This window comes from Procambarus clarkii, chromosome 56 (assembly GCF_040958095.1).
Source record: "Procambarus clarkii isolate CNS0578487 chromosome 56, FALCON_Pclarkii_2.0, whole genome shotgun sequence".
NCBI lineage: Eukaryota > Metazoa > Arthropoda > Malacostraca > Decapoda > Cambaridae > Procambarus > Procambarus clarkii.
Genome location: NC_091205.1, coordinates 18,453,476 through 18,473,100, shown reverse-complemented (window position 1 = coordinate 18,473,100; position 19,625 = coordinate 18,453,476). Strand labels below are relative to the sequence as shown.

Sequence of the window (19,625 nt, the reverse complement as noted above, 5' to 3'; positions counted from 1 at the left end):
GGGGCGACCACAAACCGAGGAGAAGAGAGGAAAGAGAGCATCCGGTCCAAGGACCAGGAGGGCTCAGGCATTGCATGAGCAGGCCGGAGGTGAAACAATGCACGAGACAACTTGTGAAACAAAGCAGACATAACATCAATACTGAACACAAGCTGGAGCGGCTCTGCCAGCGCCGCACAATAGGCGGCGACAGTATTCGGCATAAGATGAAGGTCCTGAAATAACCACGACAGCAAGGACTGAATAGCCTTATCAGAGACTGAAGTACACCTATGCAGTGATAGGAAAAACTATTGGGACCGCCAGGAAACCTCATACTGCCGCTGAGATGAAGCACGCAGATGGGAGACCAATAACGAAGCCACCTGCGCCCCATGCAAGTAGTGATAAGACTTGAGTCAGAAAGACCAGATGCGGAGACTCAAGGAGAAGAGCGAACCAGCCTCGTAACGGGCAAGACCGATCTCCTGAAAGAAGCGGAGCCATAGGAAGACCCTCGGGTTCGAACACTGAGCAACCAGCACCTGAAACCAAGGCTGGGCTGGCCACCAAGTGGCCAAGAGGACTACACTTCCCTGGTAAGTCTCCAAGTGAGCCAGGACTTGGAGCAACAGCTGAACCGGAGGGAAGAGGTACAGGTAACCCCACCTCGCCCAGTCCTGCCTGAAGGCATTGACCTCGACGGCCTTGCTGTGTGGGAACGGCACCACGTATACCAGGAGATGCCTTGACCATGCCGATGCAAAGAGATCCACTTCCAGAGGTCCCGAACGTCCTGCAGAGCCAACTCAACGAGTCGGCGTCAATCGTCCATTCCGTGGACAGGAGAATGAACCGGGACAGGCCGTCAAACGTGAACTGCCAGGAGAGCCAAACTCCAAGGACCGCATCAAAAATCCCCCCCCCCCCCCCCTCCCCGGTTCAGGCAATGAACCACCGGGGAACAATCCAATGGAGCCGGACCGTCGATCTGCAAGAGACCCGAATCCTCTGGAGCGGCATCCACACAGCCACTAACTCCCGCACTGTGCTGTGAGCCGGATGGAGGGATGGAACACACCGCCCCTGGCTGGCCTGGTGAGCACTGGTCACAAAGCCTCAGCCAAGAGACGATGTGTCCATGAACACGTCGAGTCCAGTGGCTCAGGCGGCACATGAGCAGGCAGGAGGTTAAAGACAGCTTGCGGAACGAAGCAGGAGTAATATTTACCCAGAATGCAAGCTGAAGCCGCTCCGCACGATATGAGGCACGTTGCACGATATGAGGCGTCAGTATGCAGGCATAAAATGACGATCCCGAAACAACCAAGAAAGGGTGGGCAAGACAATCCGATTCAAAACTGAAGAAAATCTACAGACGGACAATCTTGAATGGCGTTTTTCTCTGCTCTCTGACAAGGAAAACATGTCTTGCAGTAGTGCCTCACATTTGCATCCATGCCCAGCCAATAGAAATGGTCCTTTATCCGGTATAGGGTCTTGGTTCCCTCCAGGTGACCCGCCGAGTCCATCAAATGTGCCAGTTCGAGCACTGCACTTCTGCAACCTGACAGCATCACCACTTGGTGCTTTACTTGTAACTCATCATTTGTCTCCATACGGTCTGGTCTCCAATGCCTCATAAGCATTCCCTTGTGTAAATAGAAACACATCGCAGACTGGGGTCTGGCCTCCCTTACCAACTCGGGGAAACTCTTCAAGCAGCTCACTCGACCGAGAGTGATCCACCCCGAGCGGATTGACGAGAGTGACCTGCGGGTCTTGGCTCCCCCCCAACACTGGGCGCCACTGAACACCTCAAGGAGCACCTCACTCGGGGAGTGAAGGTTGTACACCAGGCCCGTAGGGTTAACAAGGGCAGGCTGTCGGCCATGGTGTGTGCCAATGCCGATGGCACAGACAGAATCACGTGTGCAATTGTTGGTAAATTAAGAAACCAAGAGCCATGCAACATTGCTTGGACAGACTGCCTGTGAAATATTATAACTCAAAGAATGCATGGGTTTACACAGGAGATCTTGCTTTCTTGTCTCCTTAATGGGTTCTGCAAGGAAGTTCCTGACGATCAAGTTAAGAAACTCAGTGAGGCCAAGCGAAGTTTGGGCTTTGCTGTTGCTTGATAATGCACCTGCCCACCCCAGAATTGACACATTAGCCTCACATGATGGCAAGAAAACATGTATGGCACTTCCTTCTAATACCACCTCTCTCATCCAACCTATGGATCAGGGAATTATGTGCCACGAAGGTGTTGGACACCAAAACGAATCTCAACGAAGTTTTGGTGGTTTTGACTCTTGGGGTAGATGTGGAACTCGGCGTGGATAACGGCTAAAAGAGCCCTTAAGAATTTGAAGAACTATTCCATCAAGGAAGCCATCTATAACTTGGCCAAGGTGTGGTGAAGTAAAGGAATCGACTTCAAAGAATTTCTGGAAAAAACTCCTCACAGGTATGGTCAACAACGAGGAGGATGAAGAAATGCATTTTGAAGGATTTACAGATGAAATGCTAGCAAAAATTTAGAAAGGCAGGATATGGTTGATTGGCTTGAAAGAGATGCTAATGAACCCAGGATATGGTGTGATAAGTGAAGAAGAAATTCTCAAGTCTGTTACTGGTGAGGTCAACGAAGAGACATAGGATGAAGAAGGTAGTGAGGAACCAACACCACAGACCGTGAAATGCAGTGTACTCATGTCCTAGGTTGACAGATTAATTAATTTTTCATCCAACTGTGCTAATCCAGAAGTTGGAAACATGTATCAGTACCTGAGGCGAACCAAATAAAACCAAACCAAATTCTGTGGCCTCATAAAAGAGGCCATGGAACACAGAAGGCGAGCTAAACTTGATTCTTATTTTGTAAGAAAAGCAACCAAAGGCCCGTCAACCAGTGAGGCCTCACAGGCAAGCCAAGTGCCTTCAACCAGAGTGGCTTCAGCAGCTGGCAGCCAAAACTGACCTTGCCTCATGAACTGTACCAAAATTTTAAGTGTTAATTTTAGTGTTGTGTTAGAATAGGTTACGTAAATTGTCAAGAATTCTTAACTTAAAGATGTGTAGCATCAATCAAGAAGACAAACTACAGCCAAGTAGGTTGAGGTTTCTAGTTGAATATTTTATAGTTATGAGGCAATTCAAATTATGTTTGTGGTATAAAAATTGTTGGAAATGGTCACTTTCGGATTTCCGTGGTGAAAAAGTACGTTAATCCGGAAAACGTGCTAATTCGGCTGGGGGTCCTTTCCGTATAGTCCGGATTAGCGGGTTTATTCAATACTTCCAAGATACATATAATTAGATCAAAGCTTGTTTTCCTTGTGTTTATAGAGGTGTATATATGGAAGCATGTGCTCTATTGATTAGTGTCCCTTGTTAAAGCATACAGACACAATGCATGCTTGCATGCACAGTAAGGGAGTACAGTTGCAGTACGATCTGACTTTAAATTACTTTAAATTTTAAATACATTTGTTTTTATTAGGCTTATGTAGCATATCTTTTTAAATGCCTTGTTTTGTTGGACTTTCACCTTGAGGAGGTAGCCATGACAAATGCCTCTTGGTAGTCTTATTTCAGTGTACTGTAATACCATAGCTTGTTATATTGCCTTAACACCATCATGGATGGTGTTGATAAGGATGCCACCATCTGAAAGGTGCTTTCAGATGGTGGCATCCTCTGCCATCCAAAATCCCTCATATTTTCCTATTTCATGGGTTTATAACCATCACACATTTTAACCCCATTCATTTATTTAATACAAAAGTATCTAAATTTTATTCCAGAATAAGTTCTTGCACATTATAGGATCAAATTATGTACAATAATGCATATTTTATTAGAAGAAATATGCATTTGGGAAAATATTAGTTTTATAAGTTGATAAATAAAATCTTTTATTGGTGTGATAAGGTATCAGACCATAAATTAGACTTCTAAAAAATTTAGTATTGAGTAATATGTTACACCACATGCTGTGCAGTACCCTAGGTACTGTACAGCAGTACCTAGGGTAGACGAGAGGTAGGGTAGGGTAGCAGTGAGACGGAGCCGGTCGGCCGAGCGGACAGCATGCTGGACTTGTGATCCTGTGGTCCTGGGTTCGATCCCAGGCGCCGGCGAGAAACATTGGGCAGAGTTTCTTTCACCCTATGCCCCTGTTACCTAGCAGTAAAATAGGTACCTGGGTGTTAGTCAGCTGTCACGGGCTGCTTCCTGGGGGTGGAGGCCTGGTCGAGAACCGAGCCGCGGGGACACTAAAAAAAAAAAGCCCCGAAATCATCTCAAGATAACCTCAAGATAGGTCAATTGTCAAACCAGGGGTCCACCCTGGACACAATATGACCCAGGCTCTTGTTGACCTGTGTCACATGACGACAAGCAACTCCAAACTGTCTAGCAACATAGTTGGGGTAGTGGAAAGGGAGAACATTTTTTAGTCAAATTTTCAAATTGTACTGTTCGGTATTGAGAGGTATGGAGAGCAGACAGATCTCATAATATATATCTTAAAAATACCTGAGAGTCTGGTACCTGCTGGTTACCTGCTGGATGGGGTTTTGGGAGTTGTTCTACTCTCCATACCTGGGTCCCATGACTCAGTAAAATTACAACATTCTGTGTGATATGAAGTGTAAAATAAATCAAGTGAACGTAGGTAGCCATGAGTGAAGTTAGAGTACTCATAATGAGTACTCTACTATGTACTCACCTAGTTGTGCTTGCAATGTTGAGCTTTGACTCTTTGGTCCTGCCTCTCAACTGTCACTCAACTGGTGTACAGATTCCTGATCCTATTGGACTCTTTTTATCATATCTACATTTGAAAATGTGTATGAAGTCTGCCTCCTCCACATCACTGCCTAATGCATTCCATTTGTTAACTATCCTGACACTGAAAAAATTATATCTAATGTCTCTGTGGCGTATTTGAGTATTCGGTTTCCAACTGTGTCCCCTTAATCTTGTTCTACGCATGCAAAATAGTTTGTCTTTGCCCACCCTGTCAATTCCTCTGAGAATTTTGTAGATGGAGATCATCTCTGAATTTTCTCTTTGTCTTGTGTTTAGCAAGGTATGAACTCCAGGCTGGAGCTGCATACTCCAGAATTGGTCTGACATAAGTTGTATACAAGGTTCTGCTTTATTTTCTGAACTGAACTTTTAGAAACTGAACTGGCTATAGAAATGCAAGTTTCTAAAGGCAGTTCTTATGTTAGCCAGTCTAGCGTATGCCATTGATGATATCCTTTTGATGTGGGAGTCTGGGGACAGGTTCAGTGTGATATCAACCCCCAGATCTTTCTCTATTGGACTCATGCAGGATTTCACCTCTCGGATGTTTCCTTCTGTTTGGCCTCCTGCTCCCTTCACCTAATTTCATTACATTAATTTCATTACTTAAAGTTTAACCAGAGTTAATTCTGAAAAGTGTATACTCTCTTCAACTTTGTCACCTTAATTCTTGTCCTACGAGATTAAATTTGGTATCATTGTGTTCGCAATAGAATTCTCTACAGCACTAAATGCATATAAACTCCAAAAGCCCGGCTAATTACCCGCAGCAAACAGAGAAAGTGCGAACGAGTTACCAAGGAGCGAGCAAAAGCCATAAAATGTGTTCACTCTTTTCACTCTGGTCACCTCAATTTTCATCCTAGGTCTTTCATTTTGGTATCAATGGGTTCGCAATAGAATTCTCTAGAGGAACATTAGCATATAAAATAAAAAACCTGGTCACGCTCCACCCGCTGACGAGTTGAAGACGGGCCACGCGTTAACCGCAAGTGAGCGCCCAGACGCCTTCCAGCTACACTCCCAATTCCTGCCCACAAATGTTTAGTATTTAGTATTTTAGTATATGTAGTACAAGCATACCTCAGTTTAAGAGTTTAATTGGTTCCTGGAGACGCCTCTTATTCCGAAGCTAATTTCCCTATAAGAAATAAAGGGAAATGAATTAATCCGTTCCTGACTACCCGAAAACCCCACATCAAACTAAATTTTTATACCTAATTCATCTAAATAAACCTACAAAACTATGTTCAAGTTATTACTTACCTTGCTGTTGAATGCTGTAGGCGTATGGAAGATGGTGAGGAGGGGGGAGGAGAGGAGGAGTTACTGTTTGGAAGGGGAGTCCCCATCCATTATCACATCAGGCAGTGAGGACCTTTCTGGTGTGCTCTTCCTGGGACGTTTTTATCTGGGTGCCACTAGGTTCTGGTTGAGGCTCACTGCTCGATTTCCTCACCACAAATCTGTCCAAACCCTGGCTTTCTCACAAATAATGGCCTCCGAAACACTATCACCCCTTAACTCCTTGTCGTGTATCCAAATTAATAACAACTTTTCCACTTCTTCAAGTATTTGTGGTCTTTGTTTCGTTATTGTTCTGACTCCTTTTGCCACTTTAGCACTCATAATCTCATTTTTCTTCTTAAGTATAGTGCATATTGTTGATGTGGCTTTGTTGTACTGCCTACAAAGTTCAACAACACGTGTACCGTTCTCATGCTTCCGAATGATCTCTTGTTTCTCCTCTATTGTCATCCTCACATGGGCTTTCTGGCCTTTATCCTTACCACTGGCTTTCTTGGGACCCATGGTGAGATATATAATAACAAATTGTATAGTCAAATCACAAAAAATCCAACAAAACACTGAAAATCCGCGAGAAGAATTGATTGTGGGGTAGTCACTGGGCGCAAGACAATGGTAAACAGAGGGGTGACGATAGCCGAACCCCCACGTGCTGGGTCGGCCTGTACGTGTATCAACAAACTCGCGTTCCGAGACATATTTTCCGAGGAAATCCTGCTCATATTCCGAAAAACTCGCATACAGGGACACTCGCATTCCGAGGTACCACTGTATTATAGTTTAGTATTTTTTGTGTAGTAGTTGTACATCACATAAGCATTGTAGATACCCATTTGCACAAAATAGATGGTCATTTTCTTCATCCGGCAACCAGGAGGCCTGGTTGACGACCGGGCCGCGGGGACGCTAAGCCCCGGAAGCACCTCAAGGTAACCTCAAGGTATCCATTTGTGAGTTTTCCTTATGAAGTGATAATATTTGATCATTTGGTCAAAGTGATCAACACCTTTCATGTTTGTATTGTAGTCACAGATTGCATTCGGCTTGTTGACAGTTACCAAACAGTCCCCCAAAAATTGGATAAAAACCTGATTTTTGGCAATTATTTTAGTGGATGACGCAATGCTGCGTCATCCCCGAGATTACTGACAGTAAACCGATGACGCAATGCTGCGTCATGCCCGGACTAAAGTGTTAATCACTGGTAAACTCATATTCCTCTAAAATTGCTTGGTTTACCCCCTCCCCACACAAAAAAAAAAAAAAAAAAATAAGTTACACTTATTTTTTTTTTTTTTTTTTTTTTTTTTTTTTTTGATACAGTGATTTCTCCTTGCTCTATTGTGAGGACCTCCTAGAATGTCTTGTTGAATTCTTAACACACCTCCTTGTCAGTCTGTGTATCTGTTCTTCCATTTTCTCCAGTTTCATCACTTGTTCCTTCAGTCCTGTATTCTGCCTGATGTGGCTGTGGAGCAGTTTTGTGGACTAACGACTTTGGTTAGGTCAAGGCTTTACTTTCGATGTCATTTTCATACTGTGTGTGTGCTGCTGTCTTCATTCTGGGATGCTCATTCCTGGCCCTCGGGTGTTCTGTTATTTCTGTAGTTTCTCAGTGTTCTTGTACTTAATTGCTTTGCTTTGTTTCATTCCTGATTGAACCATGGAGCATTTTGCTGCTTTTCTTTTGTTCTCCTTTTGGGCCGGGATAAACCTGTCTGCAGCTTCCTGGTACTTCTGGGTGACGTAGTCCATCGTATCATATACAGTCTGTTCTCTTGAATTCTGTTTCCCATGGTATTCCCATTTGGAAGTTCATCTCATCATAGTTTCCTCTTCAGTAAGCCAGCCTTTTCCTTCCTGATCCCTTCCTTGGATATGTTATCCATACATCCACCAGATACTCAAATGTCAATATGCGGTGGTCACTTATTCCCATGGGGCTTCAGATTTGACTTCCTTTATTTCTGACTCATTAACCCTCAATCTGCTAGGGGTCCAAATGCCTATAACACCCACAGGCGCAATAAAAAAAAATCCCAAAAATTCTTTCGTCTTAGAAAAGTGTTCACTTTTGTTTCCTGATCACGGAAAAAATAACAAAAAAATCGTAGGTGGCATAATTTAGCTGCAATAGGGTAGGGAAGTCTGGCAAAAAAACAGCGTAGAATGTAATGAAACACCATTTTCTGGGTGAGCCCCGGAGGCTCCCTGGAGCTTATCGGGCTAATGTATGTTATATTAGACCGGGACATTAGCTAAGGAGTTCAGACCTACCAGGGATCAACACCAGAACCTGGCCCCTTCAGAGAGGTTTCAGGGAGCAATGGCCCTGGAAAACCCCCTTGTGGTTTGGGTTTTCCTTATCTGTCATCGACCGGGTTTAGGCACCCAGAAAGGTAGGCATAACAAAACAAACCCCACATGGTAAAAAACTAAAACAAAAAAACGAACAGAGGTAGAAACACTCTACAATCCCAAGGAAACGAGCAAACAAGCAAACATCACACTTTACTGCCGCGCCGATCGTCCGCGCAGCCCTCACCGCCCCGAGAGGGGGAGGGGGGAGCCCCGGACCTACCGCGCCGGCTGCCTAGCATAAGTTCGGAAGCTAAGCTTCAACCAACGTGAAAAAAACGCCGACCGGTGGGAGGGAGGGTTACCAGGGAGCCTCTGGGGCTCGCCCAGAAAATGGTGTTTCATTACATTCAACGCTGGTTTTTTTGTGGGGAGCCCCTACGGCTCCCTGGAGCCTCATACCCAAAGAGAAGGAAAAGACAGGGCTGACCCAGGAGGCGGCCGCCACAAACTCCGCAACGCAAAGCCGAGACAACAGGCTGCAACCTGCGACCTAAGGCAACAAGAAAGCACAGGAGCAGACGCGCATAAAGAATGGGGGGCCGAGAACCTGTGCGACCCTCAAATCCCTGCGGACAGCGTAGACAGCGCTCAGGATTCGTAGTCCTGAGGTTCCGGGTTCGATTCCCGGTGGAGGACAGAAACAAATGGGCAGTTTCTTTCACCCTCTGTTCACCCCAGCAGTAAAATAGGTACCTGGGAGTTAGACAGCTGCTATGGGCTGCTTCCTGGAGGGGGGTGTAACAAAAAGGAGGCCCGGTTGAGACTGGGCCGCAGGAATGCTAAGCCCCGAAATCATATCAAGATAACCCCCTAAGCGCTTCTTATTGGGGTTGCTTAACCCTTTAACTGCGCAACACATCATATGATGTGTTCAATGACTTGCAGTAACTTGCGCTCCACATCATATGATGTATTGGAGTACTACGCAAGATTTAAACGGCCTGCGGATACACGGGGTTCACCACACCTTCATCAGGGCTCTTTTAAACAAACGCCATTTTTTTTTTTAAATTGTGGGTCAAATTCCCGGGTGCGTGGGGCCTCGGTATTGAATGAGCTACCAAGCCTGATACACGCAGCATGAGCTCACAGCACTGCTGTTCAGCTTGTGACCACAGCATCGCCTAAAAATGCCATAATATACATGTTCATGCTATTATGATATTATTACAGAAGACCCCTGAGTGATAAAAATGACCAGGATTCTGATAATAGTAGGATTGTTGTGATAATTAGCGCTGTAGTGGGAGGAGTAATCTTGGTGGGGAGGGAGATAGTGTTGTCTGCCGACTCTGTGTGACCACCTTTTACGGTCTGGACTCGCTCTACCAGCTTAGTTGTTTGCTATGGTAAACAAAACATGCAGATACTTATATATAACTTATCCATAAGTTATGTTTAACTACATGTTTATTCAGTGTTATGAACCAATAAGCACATCTGGCGAGTGATATTCTCGTAATAATTGATCCAAGATCAACCTGCATGTGCACACATGCACACACAGTGAGTGAGAGTAAGTAGGAGAGAATGTGTGTATACAAGTGAATTGTGGGGTTACATTAGCTGGGACCATTTGTTTTGAAGAATTATTCCCAGAGCCCATTGCAGGTTCATGGGAACTTGTAAAAGATGATGTACCATATTTGGGGAAGCATTGTGAGGCTCTCATATTCACTTGTATATTGTCTTTCATTATTATCCCTTGTTATTTTGTATTTGATCTGAAACTTTATTAGACAAGCATTTTTTTAATTCAGTCTAATTTATATAAAAGTCATCACAAAGAAAGTTGGGTTCTTAATATTTATTGAAATAAAATTTCCTGTTAAACTTAACAAGGCCCAAATAGTTGCAAAAGTACAGTAGCTTGAAGATCAATTGAAAATTCTCAATTCTTCTGTACATTTCTACAATCTGCATTGTCTGTACTGTATTATAAATATTTTTCAGGTATTGATGGCCTTCACGCAAACATTACATCTGTTGCGACCCAGTAAGTGTCCTGGGTTTGCCTATGCCTGGCTGGAAATTGTGAGCCATCGGGTGTTCATTGGGCGTATGTTGGCTATTACACCACAACAAAAAGGATGGTCCATGTACTCCATGTTGTTAGCTGATCTCTTTAAGTTTTTAGCACCCTTCTTAAGGAATGCTGAACTAGCAAAGCCACTAACAATGCTTTATAAGGTAAAGATATCTTCAAAATGATCGTTTTGAAAGATACAATAAAAAGTCTTAGTACATTTACACACTTGTCCTTATAAATGCTATTATTATTATTATTATTATTATTATTATTATTATTATTATCATCATCATCATCATCATCATCATCATTATCTATTTTTACTGAATTTACTGCTTATGCTCAACTTTACAGGGTACCTTACGTGTGCTGTTGGTCCTTCTTCATGACTTCCCAGAATTCTTATGCGAGTATCACTATGGATTCTGCGATGTCATCCCTCCAAATTGCATTCAGATGCGTAATCTTATTCTGTCGGCTTTCCCTAGAAATATGCGCCTTCCAGATCCTTTTACACCTAATCTCAAAGTTGATATGTTGCCTGAAATTACTGTATCGCCTAAGATTCACACAAGTGTTGCCAACCTCATTCAACCTCCAGAATTCAAGAAAAATTTAGATTCCTATCTAAAAAACAGAACACCTGTAACTTTTCTCTCAGACATGAGAACTTACTTACAGGTACGTGGGTTGTTTAGATTTCTTTAATAGGCAGGAAATATAATGAGAAAACTGTAATTTGGGAAATAAATATTATAGAGGAGAATGATAATTTTAAAAACTTTAGAGCGTAAAAATTAAATAAATAAATATATATATATATAATATAATATAGTTTTCTTCAAAGCTATCACAATATAGATAAGCTCATGTGCTAAATGATTTTTGTTTTCTCCATAGCAGGTTTCCAATGAACCTGGGATGCATTATAACATGTCTGTGATGAACTCCCTGGTGCTATATGTAGGCATGCAGGCCATTGCACAGATTAATAGCAAGGGTCTCACTCCCTCCATGTCCACAATTGCTCATTCCGCCCACATGGACATATTCCAGAATCTTGGTGTTGATTTGGACACAGAAGGTAAGCAAATCTAAAATATTATGATGTTGATGTATACAATGATGTATGCAACTTTATGAAAAGTGAATTAGGTATTCCCAGTAAGCATACATTGTTGGTTTCTTGTGATTTTAATGGTTTTTTGCCCTGCCCATGTGACATTTGGAGAATACCTCATCATATCATCTTAAAATAATGAACACTTATAAGTTTTGTTGTGTTAGGAAAGTTCCTATTATTATTTTGCCATGGGGTGAAAGATATGGTAGGAAATTCAGAATAGTTACACCACCCTGTAACCACAACTGTTCATATGAGATAAACTTGCCTGAGGATATCTTGATCGCTGTCATGTGTTTGAAATAGTGTATTTAAAGTAGTTACTTATAGATCAATGAAGGAAATGGAATGAAGACAACGAGTAGTAAGAATCATAAATGTCTCGCTTAAGTAGCAAATGTATTAACTGTATGTATTGTTAAGTTTGAAAGTCTGGATTTTTGTTTAGATTACTAATCTAAACAAAATTACAGGCAAAAATAATTATATTTTACAACTCTGATGAAAATACCCATACTGCTGTTTTTTCAGGCCGATATCTGTTTTTGAATGCTATTGCCAACCAGTTGCGGTACCCAAATAGCCACACTCATTACTTCAGCTGTACTCTACTGCATCTCTTTGCCGAGGCTAATACAGAAGCCATTCAAGAACAAATTACCCGTGTACTTCTGGAGCGGCTTATTGTTAATCGTCCTCATCCATGGGGGCTACTCATAACATTCATCGAGCTCATCAAGAATCCATCATTCAAATTTTGGAGTCACGAGTTTGTAAAGTGTGCTCCAGAAATTGAGAAGTGAGTGTTTTGATTATGTTTAACAATGAAACTAATAATGTACTAATTCTTCAACATTAGTATACATATTGGTGAAAATAATAGGTTATAAGATTTCTACATATTCTATGCAGTACTGTTCACTGGAACCTCCAAAATTTGGACTTCCTATATAACGAACACAAATAAATAACAAGCCTGAGTTTACCAGATCACTCCAAAAATACACACAGATCACAATAGCGTGATATATCAAATGAACAAATCCAAAAGGGCCGTGATGAGGGTTCGAATCTATGCACGGGATGTTCCCCAGCTGCACCTTAGTCAACTGTGCCACGACATGCCACCATGTATTGGCTCAGTTGACTAAGGTGCGGCTGGGAACATTCCATGCATAGGTTCGAACCCTCATCACGGACCTTGTGGATTTGTTCTTGCCAAAAATACTTTGAATATAACTCCAGTTTTTCTATTGTTTACAGTGACATTCAGATTGTCCTGGAAAATAGTTTTCAACAGATTACATTCATTTTCATATTTATGCTATTCTTTAAACTTTTAATCATAAATGTCATATGTTAATTCCATAGCCAATGTAGTTATTGTCATATACCAATTTTACTTATCACCTTGTTTTTATATAAATGCATCTGTATACTGTGGATGTAATTGACTTACCCTAGATACATGAAGAAATTATATCTTTAGGTAATTACTTTTTTTATACAGTGTGAGGTTAATGTATACTAGTGTGATATAGCGTGATAACTCATACGTCAGGCTGCGAGCAGCCGCGTCTAACAGCCTGGTTGATCAGTCCAGCAACCAGGAGGCCTGGTCAACGACCGGGCCGCGGGGACACTAAGCCCCGGAAGCACCTCAAGGTAGCCTCAAGGTAGGTAGGTAGTGGCCTGCAGTTATTAAATCACAATTTCTGCATGATATTACCAGACAAAATAGCAGCAAAGGGATGGATTGCAAAACGAAATCCTTTGAGCTGCACCAGGATCAGATTTACATGTAGTAGGGGTATATATATTTTATTTTAATGTACCAGGGTTTACCAGGGCCTGCAAAGTATGTTAGCCCTATGGAAAGCCCAGGCACTGGGGCCTGCTGAGCCAGTAGACCCCCTGCTTGAAAGCAGGTAAACCGACTACCAGTAGCCGTGGTGAAACTTCGGGGACAGTGAAGGAGGAGAGCCAACACAACCTTGACTAGCCTAATAAGCTGCTAAACTGACCACCTCCATCAAAACAGGGCAAACACCCAAAAGGAAAAAAAGAGAGAAGCCCCCTAAACAAACTGGCAGTCGGAGAGAAAGGTCGGACGTCACATAGGTATCGGGAGACTGCACAAGCCACAGTGCGCCCCCACACCCAATAACACTTCCTTATCCAGGGCAAGACTGAAAGCCCAAGACTCCCCGACATACCCCAAGGGCGAAAACTATGTCAAGCAATGCAGCCCTCATACGGGGAGCGAGTCCCGAACACCCAGGGTAGCAACCCTGACCTTCAAGGTTAGTAATTAGGGAACACCCTGGGTAAAGGTACCCAGGGCACATGCATCTCCAAGTACAAAGAACACCTGGCCACTACACCCCACACAGGGCAAAATCCAGACAGGAAAGTGAGGCCCGAGGTGACTTTCGATCGCACGTACATCAGACGAGAACTGGAGGGGTAGGCGGTTGAGCCGCGGGAGTACAGTGGTACCTCGAAATACGAGTGTCCCTGTATACGAGTTTTTCGGAATACGAGCAGGATTTGCTCGGAAAATTTGCCTCGGAAGGCGAGGGTGTTGATACGTGCACAGGCTGACCTAGCGCTTGGTGGCAAGGCAATCACCCCTCAGTTTATCAGTGTCTCGCGCCCAGTGACTATCCCACCTGAATTCTTCACCAGGATTTTCAGTGTTTTGTTGGATTTTTGGCCATTTGACCATAAAAGTTATTATATATCTCACCATGGGTCCCAAGAAAGCCAATGGTAAGGATCAAGGCAAGAAAGCGCATGTGAGGATGACAATAGAGGAAAAACAAGAGATCATTTATAAGCATGAAAATGGTACACGTGTTGTTGAACTTTGTAGGCAGAACAACAAAGCCACGCCAACAATATACACTATGCTTAGCAAGAAAAAGGACATTATGAGTGTTAAAGTGGCAAAAGGCGTAAGAACAATCACGAAACAAAGACCACAAATACTTGAAGTGGAAAAGTTATTAATTTGGATACACGACAAGGAGTTAGCGGGTGATAGTGTTTCAGAGGCCATCATTTGTGAGAAAACCAGGGTATTGCATGAAGACCTTGTTAGAGAGTTTGCAGAGACTGAGGGATACCTTCTGCAACAGGTGTTTAATTGTGATAAGACAGGACTGTTCTGGTAAAGATTGCATAAGAGGACATACATTACCAAGGAGGAAAAATCATTGCTTGGACACAAGCCTATGAAAGATAGGTTTATGTTTGTGCTGTATTCAAATGCGAGTGGTGATTTGAAAATTAAACCCTTGCGTGTGTATCATTCTGAAAATCCAAGGGTTTTCAAACAGTATAAAGTGCAGAAAATCCAAATGTGTGTGATGTGGACGGCCAATAATACGGCATGGGTGACTAGGATTTTTTTTTTTTTTTTTTTTTTTGAGTGGGTGAATGAAGTGGTGTGCCCTGCCATAGAATTATAACTGCAGGAGAAACATTTGCCACTCAAGGCCCTGCTTCTCCTCGACAATGCTCCTGCTTATCCTCCAGACTTGGAAGATGATTTGTTGCACAGATATAGTAATTTTCTCACAATAAAGTTCCTTCCTTTTAACACCATTCCTCTAATTCAGCCTATGGACCAGAAAATCATAGCGAATTTTAAGAAACTTTATGAGAGGGCACTTTTCCAGAAATGTTTTGAAGTGACTGAAGCTACAAACCTCACCCCTCAAAGAGTTCTGGAAACGCCATTTTAACATGTGTAGTGCTTTAAAACTTGTTAACAAAGCCTGGCAAGAAGTGACTCAAAGAACCGTGATCTCTGGCTGGAGAAAATTGTGGCCTGAATGTGTGCCAGAACTAGACCGAGGGGTTTGAGCCTGTAAATGATGTGCCTATTGTTGAGGAAATTGTTACTCTGGGCTTGGAATTGGATGGTGCTGATGTGGAGGTGTTGGTGGAAGAACACAACGAAGAACTGACCACCGAAGAACTCCAAGCCCTTCAAAAGGAACAGCAAGAAGACACAGCTGAGGATGTTTCTCCATTAGAGGAGGATGAGGCAGTACAGAATGTCCCTTCCACAACCATTAAGAAGTGGTGTCAAATGTGGGAAGAAATGCAAACTTTTATTGAAACAACTCGCCTAGAGAAAGCTGTAGTAGGCCGTTGCATAAATCTTTTCAATGACAATGTGATGCCTCACTACAGAGAAATCTTGCAAAGAAGGGAAAAACAATCTTCAATGGACCGCTTTGTTGTATGAAAATCGAGCAGTGAGCCACAACCAGGACCTAGTGGTATGCAGCCAAAACAAGCCAGAGAGTGTACCCCAGAGAGGGCCTCACTGCCTGATGTTATAATAGAAGGGGGCTCCCCTTCCAAACAGTAACACCTCTCCTCCTCCCTCCTCCTCACCATCTTCCATACACCAACAGCAGTCATCAGCCAGGGTAAGTAATAACTTGAACATACTTTTGTAGTGTAGAGTTTGATGAATTAGATATAAATTTTAGTTTGATGTGAGTTTTTGGGTAGTCAGGAATGGATTAATTCATCCCCATTATTTCTTTTAGGGAAATTAGCTTCGGTTTACGAGTTTTCGGGTTACGAGCTGTTTCCGGGAATGGATTAAACTCTTAAACCGAGGTACCCCTGTAATACCATAAAAATAGCAGGATTTTTTCCATAGGTCAAGGTAATAAACTCCATTACATCCACATAGAGCTATTATATCTTTATTTGTATCATACATGTAAAACCCAGACAATAATTGTTTAAACTGTTACATGACAATAACTGCATTATCCCGCGAAGCAACATATGACAATAACTGCTGTCTAAGAGTTAATGACTTTGTGGTGTAAATGATAAGAGCACATCGTGTTCTTATCAATGTAATAAAAATGGAGAAAATAAAGAATACCCCAGACCCCCCCAAAAAAACTACTAATGATTATTTGTAGTATTTTATATTCTTAAACAAGTAAGTATACCTTGGTTTTGGGTTACTTAGACGATTTTATATTTATTAGAAAATAAACTAAATTCTTTTTTTCTTACTAGATATGTAATAAGAAACGCAAATTGCAAAATTTAGATTTTTGGCTGCATTTCGACCCTCGGTAGGGATAGGGCCCAAAAAAATGGTGTTGCAGTCAAAGGGTTAAGGTAAGGAATACATTATCCTTTATTATTATTATTATAAGCAAACAAATCATTATATATATTTGTTTTTTCAATATCAGCAAAGATGTATTCTGTCATTTGCAATAAGTTAAACAAATGGGCAATCCAGGTTATTTATTCACAATTCCAGAGCGATATGATGCACATTTTAGGTGTCACTGGGCACAAAGTAATTGATGTGGACTAGTGACATAATCCAGAGTTTATCCAATCTGTCTCTAGATTACCTCCCCAATGGTCGAATAACTGAGAAATCTTATCTGACCAGGAAGCTGGTCAGTTTATCCAAAAATTTGGGTAACGAGGGTTAGATAATTGAGATCTTTGTATATATGCGACAGCTTATACCACCTGAGAACTTGATTGAATTGAGTTGGAGGAATTAGCCTAAATCTGAATACTACTCACATTTCAGGTACCTTCAAGTGTGAAAACAGAAATAGAATTTGAAATACCTTTTTTAAAAGTTATTTTAAAATGTAAATGTTTCTTTATCCTTCTGAATTACTTACAGGTTGTTTGAATCGGTTGCGCGCTCGTGTATGGTGCAGAAGGTATCAACCTCTCGGGAGGGAGAAGCCTGACCACAAATGCTTCAGACATATTGTGCCCCACAAGATACCTGACTACACACATCTCCAACTGAGGCAGCAATCCAAGCACTGTACTTCAAATTACAAGATATAAGAACATATGGCACAGGATTGTGTTACTGCTGACTGTTGGTGCTCTAATTTTCATAATAGAGATCTCAGGCAGCTAAGACTGTCCAAATATGTGAGGTGCTTAGCTAAAAGCTAATTAATGTATTGAATGGAAATGTTAAACATAATGACTTCTCAGACTGTCCTCCAAGGAAGCCGTAAATCGTACTGCTTTAGATGGAGGTGCCAAGTGAAAAGCGAGAGCTATTGCTGTGTTGTGACAAATATGTCAGTGGTGTTTTATATTTGTTTTAAATAGAAGCATTATATGTTATATTCTGGTGCCTAAAGAGACAAACTAGGTATCTGTAAAATACAGATAAAATCTGTTCCCATTTTAACCCACGTGATTTATAAAGTAGAGGGTTAAAAGACAAATATCCTTTATAGAATGCCTAATGATTATTATGCAGCTTCGAGTCATTTCCTAAGGGATTCTTCCTTGACTATAATATATTGAATGTTTTACTTGCTGAACCACAAGCAGCAAGGTTTGCTGTCAAGGTATGTGATTATCTTAAGTCACTTATTTACAGATATTTAATAGTTTGTTTTCCTGGTGACTGGTAAATTATGCAAACTTGAAAGACCAAGAACTGTACAATCTACTTTATTAAGGACCTTCAGAGTGAAGTAAAAGTGCATCCTATAATGGGTTGTGTATTTACAGATTAAATTTCTGTATGAATTAAGACACATGTGAGACAAAGCAGCCATACACAGTGTGTCAAAGTACATAAAATAAAGAAATGAATTCCAGTGAGTGATATGTACCTATATTTTGTGATCTTAACTTCCAGGGAACCATGTGATGAGCTATACCTAAGATGTTTAGATAATATGTGATGTAGATTTCTATGACATGGCCTTTGCCAAGCCGCTTCTGCAGTAGGAAAGTGAGAATCAAAGTATTGGGCATCAACAGAGTTCATTATGAAGAGTTACCTTTAGGTCTAAAAAAGTGGCTCATAATATAATAGTTGAGTGCAATTATATGATGAACACTTGAACTATTAGCTAGTATTTATGCCGGAGTTGAGGAATTCTTCAGTTTGGAGGATTCTCGGAAGCATGGCAGAATTTGACTTGAGTAATAACACTTCATATTTTGCAGAGATGACCATTGACGCAAAGCATGTACAAAATCCCACCCTCCTTGATAGTTTCGTAAACTTCACCTTTAAGAAATAACTTTGTAGGTATTGTAAGAAGTGTAATTAAGATGCCCTGATGTCCTGAGGCTTTCTATCCTGCTGTAAAATTTAATTACACAAGGTTTACAATAGCCACTTAACCAAAACAGATCCGAGGCGTACAGTCAACTTTGCCCATTGTCTCGTGTTCTGTTGCACCAAGTTTTATTTAATTACTTAACCATTCCCAGGTACATCCTAAAGGTGTAGTGTTAAAGCACAAATATAAGTTGTAGTCTAGGTGCTTCAACCCCCAGGCCTTTAGTTAGCCTTTAGCTTTAAAAAATTGCATTTCTTTTGTTACCATTTTGCCAGGGACTATTTAATACTCATGCCTGGGAAGTACTGTATTCATGTTTATGCCTTAAACCCCTGGAAATGTTACGTAAACATAGAACCTGGGAATTAACACTTTCTCTGTTACCTCGCTTCAAAGAACGTCACAGCTCTCTTATGGCTTAAGGAATAAAAAATTTACAATATCGTTAAATCAATTATTATTTTGTATTAATTGTATAATAATAATAATAGAGTTGTTGAAGGTTTGAAGAAGGAAACCTAAAAATTGACCCATAATGTGAGTACTACGTTGTGGCTGTACAGTTCAAGTTTATTTTTGGTGAGGACTTTCTCTAAAGATATGCAGTTTAACAGTTTGTGTCATATTCTTTAGTCCACTGTAAGTTAAGGATGTGAATAAAGGTCTCTTGTAGCAAAGCAAAATATCTTTTATTGATAAATAATTCCTTGTTTTTATTTCATAACAAACCTTTATCAATTATTAGCCTAGTCATGTACATAGTTAACTATGATTTTTCAAATTGATCTATGAATTTACTGATGGTATAAGCAAATGACTGCTCTCCATCTTCCCATTACTTAGACATTAATAAGTTGATATTGTTACTGATGTATTGAACTTTACT

The 19,625-nt window shown here is 41.4% G+C and overlaps 1 protein-coding gene across 1 annotated transcript in view; it reads left to right on the top strand.

Moving 5' to 3' along the window:
- Window positions 1-19,416, top strand: part of Not1 (CCR4-NOT transcription complex subunit 1) — a 126,867-nt gene extending 107,451 nt beyond the window's left edge. Inside the window, 5 exon segments of the mRNA XM_069305801.1 lie at window positions 10,423-10,659; window positions 10,853-11,179; window positions 11,399-11,582; window positions 12,153-12,420; window positions 17,317-19,416. Coding sequence (XP_069161902.1) covers window positions 10,423-10,659; window positions 10,853-11,179; window positions 11,399-11,582; window positions 12,153-12,420; window positions 17,317-17,386 — 1,086 coding nt within the window. The 3' untranslated portion in view covers window positions 17,387-19,416.
- Window positions 19,417-19,625: the final 209 nt, after the last annotated feature.